The sequence below is a fragment of the Chrysoperla carnea genome, chromosome 5 (assembly GCF_905475395.1).
Source record: "Chrysoperla carnea chromosome 5, inChrCarn1.1, whole genome shotgun sequence".
Classification (NCBI taxonomy): domain Eukaryota; kingdom Metazoa; phylum Arthropoda; class Insecta; order Neuroptera; family Chrysopidae; genus Chrysoperla; species Chrysoperla carnea.
In genome coordinates this window covers 8,743,326-8,760,733 of record NC_058341.1, presented here as the reverse complement: position 1 = coordinate 8,760,733, position 17,408 = coordinate 8,743,326, and the positions used below count along the sequence as shown (strand labels likewise).

Below are 17,408 nucleotides of genomic sequence, written 5' to 3'. Positions count from 1 at the left end.
AAAATCTTGCTCTATTTTATGTTAATTACTCAATTTTAATTTTAGGATGTTATCTTTATGCCTGGTTAATTATACCTTCAAGAGGTGTTGTGAAATTTCATGAATCATCACTTGCCGAAGAAGGTGATGACACTCAAGGCAGTCTATTGGAACGATTAGTACAATCCGTAAGAGATAGTTTAGGAGTTTCCGATGAAATTTGGCCCGCTTCACAAACTGATGATGTTACTGCTGATAAAGCTGGTTTTCTACGCATGGTAAGTTCAACTTTAAGAAATTTTATTAAGAAAATTAATTAAAACAAATTTTATTTCTCTTTAAGGTTAATCGAAATCATCTATTCAACTCCAGTAACTATTCGTTAAGTTCATTGTTTTCATTGGGTTCAGTAGGAGGTTCTGTTGCTAGTTTACAAGGTTCAACACGTTCAAGTGCTAGTTTACAAGGATCAACAAAATCACGTAAACAAATGCAACAAGGATGGCAAGGTCCAAGTTGTCTTCAAGCATTGTATCAACTTTTAATCGCTCCGTTTGAAGAATGTTTACCTACAACGTGTAATGCAAATGCATTACCTCATCGTAAAAATTGTTCTGGACGTCGAGAATTAGTTCTGGTTTTAGAAGGAGATTTATTTTTGGTGCCATTCCCCGTTTTACGATCCGGCGTTGAGGGCCGTGAATATTTATGCGAACGTTTTTCAATTTTGGCTGTACCCAGTTTAAGTGCATTACGTCCACCAAGATCTACAAGACCAAAGAGCACTGAAAATACAGTTAGTGCGTTGGTAATTGGGAATCCTCGACTTCCAATGTCAGTTACAGAACATTATGGATGGTCTGATATACCACATGCCCAGCATGAAGCTACTATGGTCGCAGAATTATTACAAGCAAAAGCATTACTTGGACCGCAAGCTACAAAAGATGCTGTGCTTGCACAAATTGCAGATGCTGAATGCGTGCATTTAGCTTGTCATGTTTCCTGGAAATTATCAGCAATAGTTCTTAGTCCGTCTGAAGTATTAGATTCACAAACTCCATCAAAACGATATTACACAACGGGTGCGGATTCATTAGAAGCTGAAGATGAAAGTTGTGAATTATCTAGTAACGCCGAATTACCACCAGTTTCAGAATTCTTATTAAGTGCAGCTGATATACTTAATTTGAAATTATCCGCTAGATTAGTTGTAGTTTCATCGTCACATACTCGAGATCAACAAGGTTGGGCTACATCAGATGGTTTAGCTGGATTAACAAGAGCCTTAATGGCAGCTGGTGCTCAAGCTGTTTTAGTTGTATTATGGCCTGTGCCTGATACAGCTACAAAAATACTTTTACGTGCTTTTTATTCAGCTTTATTGCAAGGCGCACGTGTAGCTCGTGCTTTATCTGAAGCTATGCAAACTGTACAACACACTAAACATTTCGCACATCCAGCAAATTGGGCAGGATTTTTATTATTAGGTGCAAATATACGTTTATCAAATAAGGTAGCTTTAATGGGACAAGCATTATGTGAATTACTGAAAGCACCAGATAAATGTCGTGATGCTTTACGTGTAACTTTACATTTAGTTGAGAAAAGTTTACAAAGAATACATCGTGGTCAGAAGAATGCTATGTATACAACACAAAAATCAATTGAGAATAAAGTTGGTCAAGTCGGTGGTTGGAAAGAGTTATTAATGTCAGTTGGATTTCGATTTGAACCAGCTGCTAATGGTATTCCAAGCAGTGTATTTTTCCCACAATCAGATCCGGAAGAACGGTTGACTCAATGTTCTGCTAGTCTACAAGCTCTTTTAGGTAAATTACAACTTTCAGTATAAAAAAATCGTCGAATATAAACAATTTAACGAAAACAATAAGTTTCAAAAAATAGTTTTATTAAAAATTTATTACCTATTTCAGGCTTATCATCGACATCGTTACAAGCCCTTTCAAAATTAATGTCCAATGTGGATGTGGCTGATGATATAATTGGAGTATTTCGAGCAATTATGTCCCAATTTCATCTTAAAAGTAACAGTGATGACAACGATAGTAGTATTGAAGTACCTTTAAGTGTTCGATTATGGAGAGTAGCTGGATGCCATGAATTATTAGCGTCTTTAGGTTTCGATTTAATGGACGTTGGACAAGACGAAGTGACTTTGCGTACAAGTAAAATGGCGAATAGACGAAACATTCAATTTGTTTTACAAGCACTTTTAGCTTTATTCGGTAAGTTAATTTCTATTGTTTAATTCTTTCAAGATTTAGATCTCCTTATTAAACCCGTTCATCTTTTAATTCCAGATACACAAGAAGCACCAAAAAGTTTAAGTTTAGATTCATCATCCAGTTTAGAATCGTTAGCATCAATCGATAACGATTGTTCACATTCTGATAATGAATTAACTCCCTCAACGACTTCACGTTCCAGTGTTTTACTACGAAATCCACAACAAACTTCACTTGTAAAGAAACAAGAAGTCGATATTCCAACACCTTCACACCCACCATTATCTTTAGGACGAGCTGGTGCATTTACTAGCTATGTACGTCGGCGTGGTGAACCAGATGGTCGTACAGAACCTAGAAATAATTTAACTAAACCACCAGCAACAATAGTAACCCGACCAGGGGGAGGTGGAGAATCTGATGCTGCATTTACTCCAAGTCCACCAGTTAGTTTATCATTGGCACATCAAACACGTATTCGAAGTTTATATAGTATGTCAGGACAAGAGCATAAAGTTCTACGCCCAGATAGCTCGAGTTCTGCAAGTTCAGCTACGGATTGGGAATCGAGTGGTCATGCTACGGTTCTTCGGCGGCAACCATTACCACCATTACCTCCACCGCGAACTCAACAATTAACGAATTCAGGTCCTCTAGTTGATAACATGTTGCCGTTAACTCAAGTTTATAATAATCTCACTTTAGACGGACATAGTTCCGATAGTGATTTTGAAAAAGTACATTCGAAAACAGTTATACAATCAAGACGATTTAAACCACCTAGTGCAAGTTCTGGTACAAATAGTCTATTTAAAGCCACTTCAAAGAAAGCACATATTGATAAATTAAGTTGTTGTAACGATATTTCTGATACAAGTACGACATCGAAATCGTTAACATTACCGTCTAACGATGATACGGTATCGGGTAACGAACGCTTATTATACTTTTCACCAACGGATAGTTCTACTTTACCTGTGGTGAAAGGAGTTCTACCAAAAGTAAGCTCAGATAACGATGGAAAGAGTTCTGAAAGTAAGATATCGAATTCAAATGCAATGCAAGATTCGATAATGACCACACAATTACGAAACATGACACGAGAATTAACACCAACAATTTCCGAAGTGTATCATGAACGTAATATTGGATTAGGTTTAGCACCACCGTTGGCAAAATTATTACTCAATCAAAATACAACAAATTCCACCGGAAATGATAATTCTGTTTTAGATAAATTAAAATTAAATAATTTAAGTCTGGTCGATTGTGAAACGGAACCAACAAAAGAGAGTAATAATAAACCATGGTTACCAGGTGCAAATACCAGCGCACCCAGTGTACAAAATGCTGATTTAACAACGGCTGATATTTTGGTGCGAGAAGCAAAACGTAATGAATTAGCTGCACAAGCTGCCGCTACTGCTTTGGATAATAGTAAACGTTCTGTATCACCGTTTAGTGAAATGTCACGACGTGATGAAGGTGACGGTCGAAGTATTGCTGATTCACAATGTTCGAGTAGTTATAAAGTTGCATCAATACAACGAAATCGTCATCAAATACCACCAGTACCCAGTCATCGAACACGAAATCATCGACCATAAAAATCTAAACCTTATGATTTTGGTATTTCGAAATAGAATAGCTATTTTCTATGAAATTGAATTCGCTAAATCAGGTATAATCACAGTCAAATTGTGGCAACACTTGATTTTTGTCATAAATCTTCATTTTGATCATTGGAAAAGAACAGCTCGCGTGTCTGAGTGGGACTAGTCAATTACGAAAATCATACCCACAAAAATTCATTCACGAGAAATCAAAATTTTCGAGTTATTTACTCTCGCTTTGACACGTCGAGCTTAATAAACGTTTTTATTGTCTGAAAGAAGCTTTTTTCCAAAAATCAAAATAGTTTCCACGTTATATATCTTTAAAACGGGACGTGTTGCGTTAAACCATAAAGATTTGGTTGCTATTTTCGTAATCAGTAAGTTCAGAAAATAGTTTGATAAAAAAGTACCAAAAGTCGAAATTTGTCCCACAGTGTTGCAATCAATGTGAAAATGTCAGTTTACAATACTTTTACTCGAAAATTTTTGTACTGATTGTCGGATTGCGGGAATTTTGCTGATAGATTGCGACAAACCTGCGATAAGCGAGCGATATGCTTCCCTGGCCATCAATTGTGCCAAAAGCGTAGCTGACAAAAGAGATTACTAAATTTAAAGAGAATCTAATGACAAATAAGTTTAACATTAGACGGAACTTTAATTCGTTCCAATGTTCCGTTGGAACAAACGTACTTTAGCTAAAATTCACAGTAATAATACAAAATTGAATCTTTAAATAATGTGGACCATAGCTATCCGATACGATATGCTAAATCAAGAACAAATTCGGCTAAGAAGAAGGGCGCATTCTATAGGGTTTCCGTTAAGAGTGACCAGAAAATTTCCATTAAACAAGCTCTTGTTTAATTTCATTTTACAAAAAATTCGTAGATAATATAAGAATTTTATATAATTTGTATAATGTGATTTCTTAAATTTTAATAAGCGAATTTAATATTAATATTCCAAGTCAAATTAAATAATTAAATTTTTGCTATTTTATTATAATTATTGTAGAAAAAAATTTATACTTACTTAAGCAGTAAAACACAAAACAAAGTTATTTATTTTAATCGTTATAATTTTAGGCAAATAAGACTGTACATTATTTTTATAAGCGTCATATAATTTCATAATTTTTTTTTTTAAATAAATATAAATAAACTCGAATTATTTGCATTTTTATTTTTTTTAGTTTTATTTGACTCGACAAATTATTAATTTACATTGTTTACATCATACATTAGAGTTATTAGAGTTCACATTATGTTATAAAAAAAAACTCAACAGGTTCTACCGAGATTTGAACTCGGATCGCTGGATTCAAAGTCCAGAGTGCTAACCATTACACCATAGAACCGATGTGTATTTCAACTAAAATTCAATATACTATGCTGCCATTTATTTTGAATTTGATCCCAGTATCTTGAGATTCTCATACTATCTATAAGAATGAAATTTTTAACCGACTTCAAACAAAAAAGCAGGAGGTTATCAATTAGACTGTTTTTTTTTTTTAAATGTCTTGTTACCTCAGAACTTTTGACTGAGTTACGATTTTGATGATTCTTTATCTATTTGGAAGCTGGTGCTTCCCGTGTGGTCCCATTTCATTTTGGTCCAGTTCTGATATCGTCATCCATAAGTAAACCATAAAAGTCTTAAATATGCATTAAGTGTGCATGACAAGAGGGCGAATAACTCAATATCACATAATGATAATATAATGTAGTTAAAATTATTGTTATTTTTGGAGTCGGTGTCAGCCAAGCTAATGTATAGCAAACTGATCTGTCAGAGTTGTTTCCTTGGCTGACACCGAATCCAAAAATAACAATAATTTTAACTACATTATATTATTGTTATTTTTTTACTTTTTATGAAACAAGAAAATATATTATTTTAACTGAACTCTGGAGAATTTTTATTGATATCTGGAGTCGGGAACAGACGACTCGGTTTTGGAAGTGTCCCCCTCAAATTTGCAGAGATGGTAACCCTGTTTATATAATTTATTTTACTTATATCGTAGCCGGTATGTAGCTTGGGTGATCAAGCTATACCTTCTTTTTTCCAAGTTAAAAGAAAATTAGAAGTAATAGTTTTTGGCAAAATTTAATTTAGTTAAATTTCACTCTGGTTGAAAATGGCGATATTGTTGCCACTCTGTCTTGACGAACACTAAACCTTAACACCTTGAATAATCGAATTAGAATAAAAGAAAATCAGACTTAGTTTTTTGTTTGTATATTTCGACGTTTTTCAAAAAAATGTACAATAAAAAATACATAGTTGTTTTTTTAAAAAAAAGCAGACTTAATAAACAAATTACAGGATGTATAATAATCAAATCATTTTAATATTTTATTTACATAAAATAAAACAAAATCACAAACTTAAAAGTTAATACAACTTTAAATCACCAGTCACTTGATCGATTAAATCGTTCGAGGCTGGTCCAATAGCTAACACGGTTTTTGAACCGGGTGCTACTTGTGTACGACCGGCATCACGAACAATACTCGTCAATATTCCAATCGCACGTGCTTTCTGTTGTAACTCAAGCATTTCTTTTTCGGAATCGATTTTAACTGTGATTTTCTTTTGTCCTGCATATTCCCATTCTTTTAATATTTTCGGATCGATACGTAATGCTTGCTGATATGCTAATATTGCTGCATGTGAACATTGTGTCGCTACTTTTCCTTTACCCATTTTTAAGTCCGTTCTAATTGCTAATACCATTTTATATTCACCATCTCCATCTGCTAAATGCTGAAACAAAGATTCCTACTCAATTTTTAGTTATGCTCTTTTAGTTTTTTATTCAAGTATTTTCTTTAATTCCATAAATTATTCAAAATTAGTTTTCCTTGTTTTTAAAATCCTAACTTTAAAAAAAAAATTCCATTATGAGAACCGGTTACGAAAATCCATTTCATTTGATTTTAGATAACTATTATCCTAAGAAATCGATCCAAAAAATGGCTCCGGATGTGTGATTTTGGGTGATATCTCGGAAACAATGCTTCCAATCATCGAACAAACCCGATTTTTGTATATTTTGGGTCAAAATTACCTTATATACAGAGTTTTATCGACATTGGAGCTGAAAAATAGTTTTCGATTTTTTTGGAATTTTCTTAAGGGGTACCCCTTCAAAAAAAATCGGAAAAATCGAGAAATAGTTTTTGTTTCCAATTTCGATAAAACTTTGTATAAAAGGTAATTTTGACCCAAAAAATACAAAAATCGGGTTGATTTGATGATTGGATGCATAGTTTCCGAGATTTCGTCCAAAAACACAAATCTGGCGCAATTTCTTGAATCGATTTCTTAGAAAATATTTATATATCTTCTATTCATTAAAAATACCGGGTTACTCGAAATACAGGATCAATTTTTACTTAAAAAAATACAAAAATCGGATTCATTTTCAGCTCATTTGACTATTAGTTAAATATTTTATAAGAAATCGATTCGAGAAATCGATTTGGATTTGTGGTTTTGGACGAAATTTCGAGAACTATGCATCCAATCATCAAATCAACCCGATTTTTGTATTTTTTGTGTCAAAATTACCTTATATGCAGAGTTTTATGGACATTGAAGCTGAAAAATATTTTTCGATTTTTTGGAATTTTCTTAAGGGGTACCCCTTCAAAAAAATCGGAAAAATCGAGAAATAGTTTTTGTTTCCAATTTCGATAAAACTTTGTATAAAAGGTAGATGACCCAAAAAATACAAAAATCGGGTTTGTTCGATGATTGGATGCATAGTTCCCGAGATTTCGTCCAAAACCACAAACCCGGCGCAATTTCTCGTATCGATTTCTTAGAAAATATTTATATATCTTCTATCCTTTGAAAATACAGGGTTAAGAGCTTACTCGAAACACAAGTTTAATTTTTATTTAAAAAATACAAAAATCGGATTCATTTCGTTGTCTCCATTGTGAAAAATTTACTAAAAATTACGATAACTTATGGAATTAGAGAACCACTTTTAAAGGTGTTGTGTCGAGTAAATTTTGAATAATTTAATAAGCATTCATAATATTTGAAACAAAATTTAGATCCAAAATGTTACCGTTTTTCTACGTCTAACTCCATTATCTGCCTTATTATTTTGTTTCTGAAAATATACATTAAAACGATTAAATTTACGTAATGCACATATTTTAATCAATTGATTCATGAAAATTCGGGGAAAATTTCTCACGTGTTTATTTATAATCTCACTGATATGAAAAAAACTAACCTCATTTGTACTAATTTCCTCATTATTTGTCGCTAATAAATTTGTTGTTGATGGAGCTATTTTCCTTCTTGACTTATTAAAAAAAACACATAATAGTCCTATAGATAAACCACAACCTAATCCTGTTAGAAAAGTTGGATTTGTAACATATTTATCAAACATTTCGTCTACGATATGTGACATTTCTGCATAGGATCTGATTTCCATGTTGTCCGTTTTTGTGTACGGCAAATAATTTTGAATCTAATGCGCCAAATGAGGAGTCTTGTAGGTGCAGCACTCTATTAGAATTTTTGTTAAACAAACATTATTTCACATAATTTATGAAATTTTTGTGGGAACGGTTAAACACTTTGTTCACAAATTTGATGATTGGAATTTTTTTTTTCAGGAATTAGTTAATAAAATTTAAAATGACAGAATATATAACAAAAAAAATAATATGAATTGGTATACAGATGTGTTTTGTTCAATTATTAGTCAAACAAAGTCATAAGCACCTATTTTGTTTGCCGTTAGAGGACTTTCAATAGCTAGGGAGATATTATAACAAAAAAGGTACATAAGTAGGTCCCCTCAGTAGGTCCCCTCAGTAGATGTATCAAGTGTCTTATTTTTGTCATAACATCTCCGTAGCTACAATATATAAATAATTTTATTTGATCAATAAATGTAATTATATTGACTGATACTTTTATTGTAATGAAAATTTTTCGAAAATGGTTGTTCCGCCAATTGATAAACCAATAAAAACTTCTAAAACAAAACAAGGTGCTGGATTAGCGCCTATTGAATTACCAAAAAAGCCTGTTTATTTAAATGTGAGGGAATATTTATTATCGAAAGCGGAACTTAAACGCGTCAAGTAAGTAGAACAATTAAAGTATATTTTGTGGCAATATGTATTACACAAATGTATTATCATTGCCTAAGCTTTGTTCGTTCACAAATAGAAAAATGTCTAAGATTCGTTTTGCGTTATCTTGAAGTCTAAAATTTAAATATTCTTCAATTTTATTTAGAAAATATCCATTATGGGATATACCAAGAGGAACACCAGCAACCGAATTAGTACGCGCTCGACGAGAGTTATCTGATTCAGATAAACGTTTAATTGAAAAGCGTCAACAGCATGAAATACGCCGAATCGAACTCAATACAAAATGGAATGAACTTCGTCAAAAAGAGAAAGATTTACGTGAAAGTTTTTTAAAATATAGTGCTTTTACAAAAGAAAATGCCGATAAACGAGAACGTACGGAACGTAAAATTAAAGACGAAACACTTGTTCATAAAAAATTGGATCAAAAAATTCATGAACTCAAACATCTTTACAATAGTATGAACGAAACTAAAGAGAACTTGGAAAAATATTGTAACGATTTTAAATTTTACAAAGATTTCTTAGAACTCGTTGTACAAAATTCTAAAGAATTTAAAGATGTACAATCGTTGTTAAATCGTTACGAAACTTTGGCTGGTGTTCGAGCTGAATTAGCCGAACGACAAGCACGTGATTTGGAATTGTTGGAGAGTACTCGTGCTCAAATGATGCGTATTACCGAAGAGAAAAATTATGCACTCATTAATTTCAATACAAAAGTTGCTGAATGTCAGATACGGTACGAAAAAGCGCGAGCGTGTGCTTTAAAATGGGAATCGGCTTTATCAAATGTGAAAAAAATGTCGGAGATGAAGACACTCGAAATGAAAATTGTACAAGATGGTGCGTGGAATTTATATAAAGCGATTTGTGCTCGAAAAGGTATGGATACAACCATTGATAGAGAAAATACAGAAGATCAGTTGATTTATATTAAACAGACATTGGTGGATTTACGTAAAATTATTCGAATTGCGAAAAAACGTGCGATTAAGGATATGGTTACTGATGAACCCATTTCGAATGAGCCTTCTATTGAGGTTGTAAAATTATTTAATGGTTAAAGTTTTTTTTGTTAATAAATTGTTTTCTTGAACTTTTGTATTCTTAGTCCTAGATTAATAAAAGGTTGTCAAAAATCAAGTAAAGCGTTTTTTTACTCTGCCACAGACTGATGAATTTTCGAGCAAAGATAATTCATCAAAATGTAATAGGTACTTATAAATTACTCGAAATAAAATTGAAAAAGGTGAGTTTATAAATAAACTAATAAAGCCGCAGTATAACTTTTTTCAGTATTACCGACTTTTTGGTTACGGTTAGGATGGTCAAAGTTTAAATTTGAAAAGGCGGGATGCTACCCCTTGGGGGAAGGCTGTCATCTTGGCTTGAAGAGGTGAGTTTGTTTTTTTGCAATAACTGCTACACAATTGATTTTAATAGCAAAATAAGTGGCGAAAGCATTGGCCATAGAATTCTCTACAGTAAAGGTCCTATGCGTTTTTTTCGTAAGTCCCATATTAAACAATCTACGGCAAAGTTAGTGAAAATTTTGAGTCCAATAATTTTCCTTTTTGCGATTTAAGCATTTTCTGCGAAATCTAGGATGCTTTTTCCATAGGTGAATAAAAAATAAAATACACTATTTCCAAAATTTATTATTATTAATCCCCAATTACATGAATTTTGGTTTATTCAAATTCTAAATTATCGAAAATTTTATTTTCTATTTTCTACGATTTTTCAAATCGAGAATATTATAATAAAGAATGTGCAACATTTCAAAAACAAGAGGTGCTTATTTCTTATGCATAACGTTTTTGTAGTAGCACTCGTGATGCAGGTAATTTACACGCAGATACATTATGTAAACGATCTTCTGCATCGGGCAATCCTAATCGAATTCGAAGACGTTCTTGTATTTCTTGACGATTATCTGGTACTTGTAGTTCTTCAATAACATCACTGACAATTTCACGTTCAACACATCTAGAAAACACATTTAAAAATTTTATCAATTTTTTACGGTCAAAAATCATAATAGGTAATTTGGGGTCATTGTTATTTTACTCCGTCTTTTTTTCCAACGCGTAAATTTCACAGAAGAAATAATTATTTGTTGGTATCGATAAAAAGAGCGTGTTTGTGTGTGAATTTTTCGAGAATATTTCACAAGACTGAAGCTGCCTGCTTTTCAACTTTCTATCTTTTATAATTTTGGAGAAAAAGAACACCAAAGTTTAATTCTTCACGGATAAATAAACATTGATGTTTACGAAAAAATGTTTCAATCAAAAGTTGTTTACTTTTTATTAAAGACAACTTTTCATATTTAAACTTCGTTTGTTCTATCTCTAACGGTTAACAAGATGGGTCTTACGGGCCCAAAATCCTGTCATACTAGTGATATGCACCACTTTAATTATAAATTGTATGGATGCATATATAATTATATGCATTGCAGATATGACTTACATTGAAAATTTAATATTATTGTCTAACAAATTTAAATAAATAACTCTTTTATCGCCAAAATGTTTCACTGGAAGCGCTGGCACCGATTTTATTGTCCCTACCATGACTACGCCACACAAGGAATACCCATACATTCAACATACTACAATCGCGAGGATGATACTTTAGTCTTATTCTTTGTATTTTATGTTATTAAACTACGATATATTTAATTTTTGATTAAGTTAAATGAGAGCCCTATTGAGTACTCATCGGTATTACAAGAATACTTGACGATCACTCAGGCTCTTCCAAAAATTGTGCAATCTATATAGTATCATAGATTGCATTCCGCATAAATTAACACGTACTAGAAATTACCCAACGTAAAAAGTTTTACTTTCTCGTATATATATATCAGCATACATTCAACATACTATGGCCGCGAGGTTGTTTTTTTAATTCTTACTTAAATAGTAGAATTAGACAAGGATGGTTCGATGCCATCTTAGCTTGTTCCCGCTTTATGATTTAAATGTTATAAAAAACGTAAATACGTTTGTGTGAACAATGACAATCCTTGATTTTAGTAATGAAAAAATCGTTCCTTACAATGAATTTATAATTAGTTAATGATTAATGAATTTTTTCCGCCTCAGGTTTTTGCATTTTTTTTTATGAGACTACAGGACATTGCAAAATTGTAAATAAAACATTTGACCAACTTGCCAGCTCGAACGTAAACAAATAATCAATATAGCGGTGACGTAAATAGTGTAATAATTATGTCCGATTCCTTGTTGTAACAAATACTGCATTAAATCCTGTATTAAAAATTAATAAAATATAAAAACAGAAAAAAAACATACAATGGGCATGGTTGATTAAGGACAATCTTGTCAATATTTGTGACTTTACATTTGTGACCACAAGGTTCATGAATTAATTTTATGAATCCGGCAGAATGTCTTCTAGAATGACGTCTACGAGTTGGTGTGCCTGATTCGTCCTGTTTTAAAGTTAAAAACAAATAATTAATTGTACTAGATTGATTACAAGCTTGAAATCAGACAATTTTTTGGAGAGCCAGAAAATTCTTTGCATAGTTTATTATTTTATACTTTTCAAGTTCTTATTAACCCTGGGGACGTTGCCTATTCCAATAGATACGATTATATTAAAAACTACACCTTTTATCATAAAACGGACCAGATTTTTGCTTTTTTGAGATCAAAATTATCTTCAGAAAATGCTTTTATTCAAATCCAATAATATTTAGGCCTTGGAAATCTGGTTGATTTAGATTTTGAAAATCTGGTTGATTTTGCGATTAAACGACAAGTTTCTCACGGTATCGATAGAAGAAATTGCGTTCCTATGCTAGTTAGAATCGATTATAAATTTGGCACATCATCGAAGGATGCGATATGAATTTTTTAATATTTCTATCTATCTACGAGTTATTTTCCTGTAAGTTGAATTTCCTGTCAAATTTAGAAAATTATTGCGGTTATATCGCTGTGGTTTTGTTAGCAAATATAAAAATATCCTTTTTCATAAATCAAATGTCGCAAAAGAAGTTTTTTAATTAATTGTAATAAATCGTAATTATTGTAACATTTTTATTGCGGTTAAAAATCCAAAAACTCGAAAATACGTTAACCAACAAATATTTTTTAAAAGCGTGTATCTTCTTAACCAAAATTTATTTCACACTCCGATCACTGGATGTATTCCTTTCCTTTAAACTATCAAAATTAGTTCGAAAAACATTCCCAAAAATTTTCTTTGCAACATACGATTAAGTTTAACCAATCTCAATTGAAAGAGTGGAAAAGGCGGACTCGTTTTTCTTCAGATGCATAAGTTGTGATTAAAGTCTTTTCATCCCATAGATTTAGCAGAAATCTGTATCCAAAGATGCTTCATTTAACTTACTTTCATCATTTTGTCTTTGTAGTATGACACTTGAATTAATTCATTCGTTCGTTTCTCCAATATTTCCAGATATAAACGAACATTAAAAATGTTAACACTTGCATTATCACCTAAAAAATTTCCCAGAAAAAAGATCATAATTCTTAAATAAAAAGTCTACCCTGAAAATCTTACCAAGTAACTCAAGAATTGGTGAATTATCAGCTTTAACCATTTGAAATATTTTTTGGATTTCCTCAAGTGTACGTTTTAATTTTTCTTGGAAATCTTCCAGTTTTTTTTCGGATTCTTCAACCTGTGAAAATTGAGTTTTTTTTATACCGTTCTCTGGTTAAGAAAAACTATTTTTAATAGTTTTACTGAACTTAATTTTTTTCACTGAATTATACGAAACGGTTCGTCTATTTTCGATCTCGAAAATAGACGAACCATTAAAATTTTAATGGTTTTAAATTATTTTAAATCGTTTTTCGAAATCAGGATTAGCATAAAATTACAATACAAAAATATAACTCACATGATTTTTAGCTTCTTCAAGTTCTTCAGCAAGTTGCAGCATACGAATTTTTTGTTGATTGGCTCTTTGCTCATTGATTTCCCGTTGCACCTCTACAAATTTAATTTTTCATTTAAGTATCATATAAAAAACAACTTTATTGTGAAAAATTTTGTATAATATCCAAGGGTTTTAGAATATTTTGAACATTTGTGCCAGAAAATAGCTAAACATAAGTTCTAGGAAATTTTATTTGCATAAAATGGTATTCAATTATAGTTCTCGAGATATCACCTTTACAGATCATACGTCATATCTTGAAATAAAGAGATATGTTCAAGAAAATTCGATTCTCATAATTTGTTGGTCATTATTAGTACGAAACCTGGCAAAGTTTTCAAAAGTACATTTTAATACGATTGAATTTTGGATATTTCTTTTTTTTATTGATACAGTAGACCTGCGGAAATCCGGACCGTGTCTAATCCGGCATCCCTTGCAATCCGACAGAACTATAACTGATTTAGTGGCTGATTTAGAAAATCATTGAAATCTTATCACTTTGATATGTAATTTGTCGGATTACAAGGAATTATTTTTCAAAAAGTTCCAGGGAGTTTGTGTCAGTATTCTTTGGTCCGTTTTTTTTAATCGTAAGAAAACCGTTTTCTTGATTTTTGCGAATTTTTTCGATTAACTTTGCCATTGATTAGCTGTAAACAAAAAAACGCTATGTTTTTTTGGCTTTTTTTCTTCAATTACAACGTATTTTTATTTTCTGATAGCAATTTTGACATCCGTTTCGTAGATTACCAAAAACTTACCAATTTTCTTGCGATAATCATCAACACTATCATTTAACGTTTCCAATTCGAAATTCAATTCATTAACATACTTAAACAATGCAAAATTTTCTTCTTCTTGCTTAATAAATTGTGACGCTAATCGTTCAATATTATCCTCCTGTGCGAATGCTTTAATCTCATCGAAAATCCGTTGATATTCATGTAAATGTTTTTCCATTTCATCACGTCGTGCTTGACGTTTTTCCTCTTCATGAACATTTAAATCTTGCATAACACGTTTTTGTCCTTTTATACTTAGATATTCTTTCAACTTGTTATCATGATCAAGATTACGTTGTAATTCACGCATCTCTTGTGTATGCTGTAGCAGATCGGCTTTACCACGTTCTTTTAATGCTTCTAATTTACCACACCATTCGTCACGTTGATCGTAAGACATGGTTGCTTGTTCGACAAGATCCATCATGAATTTTTTTCCTTTCGTTAAATTTATCACCATTTTGTTCCATAAGGAGTTGAAATGAGCACTAAAAAAAGCGTTTGAAATTTGAATCTAGCAAAAAAATCCCCAAGAATTTCTCTTTTTTATTATTGTTTTGTTACAGCAAACGAAACAAGAATGTCGAAATTTATTTTTTGATTCTCAACTGTGGTTGGAGTTATCTTAAGGCAATATTCTGGTCCAGAAATTTGAAAAAATCGATTTTTTTATTGTTGCATATTTTCAAAGGTTAGATCCTAAAGAATATTCCCTTAAACGAATTTTTCAAAATTCGAATTATTATCGGAGATACAGTGGATTTTCTGGTAACGAAGTTCGAATTGATCGCTCTGAAATCCGAGCTTCTGCTGCTTTAAAAGAAGGCAGAATAGCTCGGTTGGTGGGATTTACCCGATTTGAATTTGAATATTTTGATTGGCTTTTAAAGATAGTAACTACAAGTATTGCCATCTGCTAGTCTAAATTGGAACTGCTAAAATTGGGTCCATCTTCTTGTTTTAATAAGTTCGAATTATTTACCGCCCGTTAGCGAGTTGCAGCTCCCATATCATTTCCAGTCTGTTTGAGAAAACAAAATTTAATGGTTGTGACAGTTAAAGCTATTTATTCATGGATAGGGGCTCATTTTTAGACTCTTTCACTTAAATTAGCCTTTTCCGAGGATAAATAAGTTCTGACTGATATTTTTCTGCGGATATATACTTGACTTTTAGTGAAAAAGCCACCTGTAAGCTCCCAGTAACATATCTTCCTGGGTGGTAATTATTCCACAGAGTAAACTGTACGTTACGTTCAAACCGATTATGGGATCTAACAACCGTAATTCTACGATGCCGTCAATGTTGCCATAACCGATTTTGATGTTTTGTGTGTACATACCGTTCTTTGATTAAATGATCAATTTCTTCACGAATTTTATCATTATCAGCTAATACCGAATTAAATTTTTTGATTGCAACATCTAATTGATTTTCTAATTTTTCCACGGTACGCATTGATAATTGTATCCGTTCTTCTAATTGACGATCCGGTACGGTTTTCCCTGAAGTATCACGTATTTGTGTATTAATTTTCTTTATTTGATAATCCATTTCTGTAACATGTGCTTTTTCATTTTTAATTGCTTTCTCTAATTTCTCTTGTTCCGCTAATAATTCACTTAATTCTTTTGTAACGATTTGATCACGTTTTTTATTTCGTTTGGATTGGACAACTTTTAAATCAATTTCTAAATTCTTTTTTTCTTCTTCCAGACAGTCAATTAATTGTCGTTCTAATTTTAATTTTGGATTGGATTCTTCACCGAATGCAATACGATCATTTTCTAATATACGAAACTGCAAAGAAAGGAAAATTTAATTTAGTACAAACTTCATTCAATTCGATTTCGATTTTTTATTTAATCATTATTAGCTTTAGAGTTAGATGGAATAGTTGGAAGTCGTTTCATTAACGACTGAAATTTTTAAAGGCTGATGACAAGACTTTCAGGATTCCTAGAAACAATTCAATTCTCTTTTCAAAACTAGACAACAGCCCTTGAAATTTGCATGCTCTGAAATGAAATCTCATTTCAAAATTTTCCCTAATTAGCGAATTGTCGAAGGAAATGGGGCTGTTGCTTTTGTACTGATGATAGATTTTTGAAAAAATATGTTTAAATGTTCATAGATCCTACCTAATAGATGTCAAAAATGACCATCGTTAATGTGTCTGTAATAACTAACTAGCGGTCGTAATTTAAGTCCGATTTGAATAAAATTTAGTATCAAGAAGGGTTTTGGTATTTGAAATATTAAGTTCGTTAATGAGAAAAATCAACCGATAAACAAGGGGTGGAGGGGGTGCTATTGCTCAAAGTTTTAAGCAAAGAAGTACTCTTGTGATTTTTTCTCTAGACGCTAAGTTTTATATATTACTAACCTGTCGTAATAATCGTGCTAATTCATTTTCAGCTAAACGATTGATTTCCAATGGATCAGTTGGTATTTTTGCTTCACCACAAACAGGCATTTTGATGATGAGAAATTCTCTCACAATTAAGTTATCAAAAAAATATGAAAATTAATAATTAAAATTCTTCTTTTTTAATTAATTTTGACGCGTGATAATCAATAATAAATTTTTATCATTCATCCAATGTTAATATTAATATTTCTTTTGTATTTGGGATGAGAATAAATTAACATTGAGAATTATTCAATTCATCTGTATTTATACATGA

At 31.8% G+C, this 17,408-nt stretch overlaps 4 protein-coding genes and 1 non-coding gene across 8 annotated transcripts in view; 2 read left to right on the top strand and 3 right to left on the bottom strand.

Annotated features, from left to right (window-relative positions):
• LOC123299722 (tetratricopeptide repeat protein 28) overlaps window positions 1-4,698 on the top strand; it is a 32,228-nt gene extending 27,530 nt beyond the window's left edge. The window contains exons 4-7 of the mRNA XM_044882035.1: window positions 46-257; window positions 323-1,811; window positions 1,917-2,228; window positions 2,304-4,698. Coding sequence (XP_044737970.1) covers window positions 46-257; window positions 323-1,811; window positions 1,917-2,228; window positions 2,304-3,835 — 3,545 coding nt within the window. The 3' untranslated portion in view covers window positions 3,836-4,698. The remainder of the gene's footprint in view (window positions 1-45; window positions 258-322; window positions 1,812-1,916; window positions 2,229-2,303) is intronic.
• A 434-nt stretch (window positions 4,699-5,132) lies between these two features.
• On the bottom strand, window positions 5,133-5,204 carry Trnaq-uug. Its single transcript has one exon. It is a non-coding gene; the product is annotated as a tRNA-Gln (tRNA).
• Window positions 5,205-6,173: 969 nt separating this feature from the next.
• LOC123300188 (peptidyl-tRNA hydrolase 2, mitochondrial-like) lies at window positions 6,174-8,449 on the bottom strand. Of its 4 annotated transcripts, none has more exons than XM_044882700.1 (3): window positions 8,106-8,449; window positions 7,935-7,979; window positions 6,174-6,634 (listed from the first exon to the last, which is right to left on the bottom strand). In XM_044882700.1, the coding sequence occupies exons 1-3, from the start codon at window positions 8,310-8,312 to the stop codon at window positions 6,248-6,250; spliced, it is 639 nt and encodes a 212-aa protein (XP_044738635.1). In that variant the 5' UTR covers window positions 8,313-8,449; the 3' UTR covers window positions 6,174-6,247. The 4 variants fall into 4 exon arrangements, with proteins under 4 accessions (XP_044738635.1, XP_044738637.1, XP_044738639.1 ...); XM_044882701.1 differs by having other exon boundaries at window positions 6,176-6,619; window positions 8,106-8,404; XM_044882702.1 differs by lacking the exon at window positions 7,935-7,979 and having other exon boundaries at window positions 8,106-8,447.
• Window positions 8,450-8,791: 342 nt separating this feature from the next.
• On the top strand, window positions 8,792-10,052 carry LOC123300442 (coiled-coil domain-containing protein 42 homolog). The gene is made up of 2 exons (XM_044883015.1): window positions 8,792-8,970; window positions 9,128-10,052. Exons 1-2 carry the CDS (start codon window positions 8,825-8,827, stop codon window positions 10,050-10,052), a joined length of 1,071 nt encoding a protein of 356 aa, XP_044738950.1. The 5' UTR covers window positions 8,792-8,824.
• A 721-nt stretch (window positions 10,053-10,773) lies between these two features.
• Window positions 10,774-17,153, bottom strand: LOC123300824 (coiled-coil domain-containing protein 63-like). Its single transcript, XM_044883470.1, has 8 exons — window positions 17,108-17,153; window positions 16,064-16,521; window positions 14,701-15,209; window positions 13,898-13,989; window positions 13,555-13,675; window positions 13,381-13,490; window positions 12,312-12,451; window positions 10,774-10,977 (listed from the first exon to the last, which is right to left on the bottom strand). The coding sequence occupies exons 2-8, from the start codon at window positions 16,273-16,275 to the stop codon at window positions 10,794-10,796; spliced, it is 1,368 nt and encodes a 455-aa protein (XP_044739405.1). The 5' UTR covers window positions 16,276-16,521; window positions 17,108-17,153; the 3' UTR covers window positions 10,774-10,793.
• Window positions 17,154-17,408: the final 255 nt, after the last annotated feature.

Bases quoted from the DNA above. Each gene is read 5' to 3' on its own strand.
- LOC123300824 (XM_044883470.1), bottom strand. From the start codon at position 16,275: ATGGATTATCAAATAAAGAAAATTAATACACAAATACGTGATACTTCA. The intron at 13,676-13,897 runs GTGAGTTATATT...CAATTTTCACAG, and splicing joins TTGAAGAAGCTAAAAATCAT to GTTGAAGAATCCGAAAAAAA. The intron at 13,491-13,554 runs GTAAGATTTTCA...GAAATTTTTTAG, and splicing joins ACCAATTCTTGAGTTACTTG to GTGATAATGCAAGTGTTAAC.
- LOC123300442 (XM_044883015.1), top strand. From the start codon at position 8,825: ATGGTTGTTCCGCCAATTGATAAACCAATAAAAACTTCTAAAACAAAA. The intron at 8,971-9,127 runs GTAAGTAGAACA...AATTTTATTTAG, and splicing joins GCGGAACTTAAACGCGTCAA to AAAATATCCATTATGGGATA.
- LOC123300188 (XM_044882700.1), bottom strand. From the start codon at position 8,312: ATGGAAATCAGATCCTATGCAGAAATGTCACATATCGTAGACGAAATG. The intron at 7,980-8,105 runs GTTAGTTTTTTT...GTATATTTTCAG, and splicing joins AGGAAATTAGTACAAATGAG to AAACAAAATAATAAGGCAGA. The intron at 6,635-7,934 runs GTAACATTTTGG...AAAATTGAGTAG, and splicing joins GAGTTAGACGTAGAAAAACG to GAATCTTTGTTTCAGCATTT.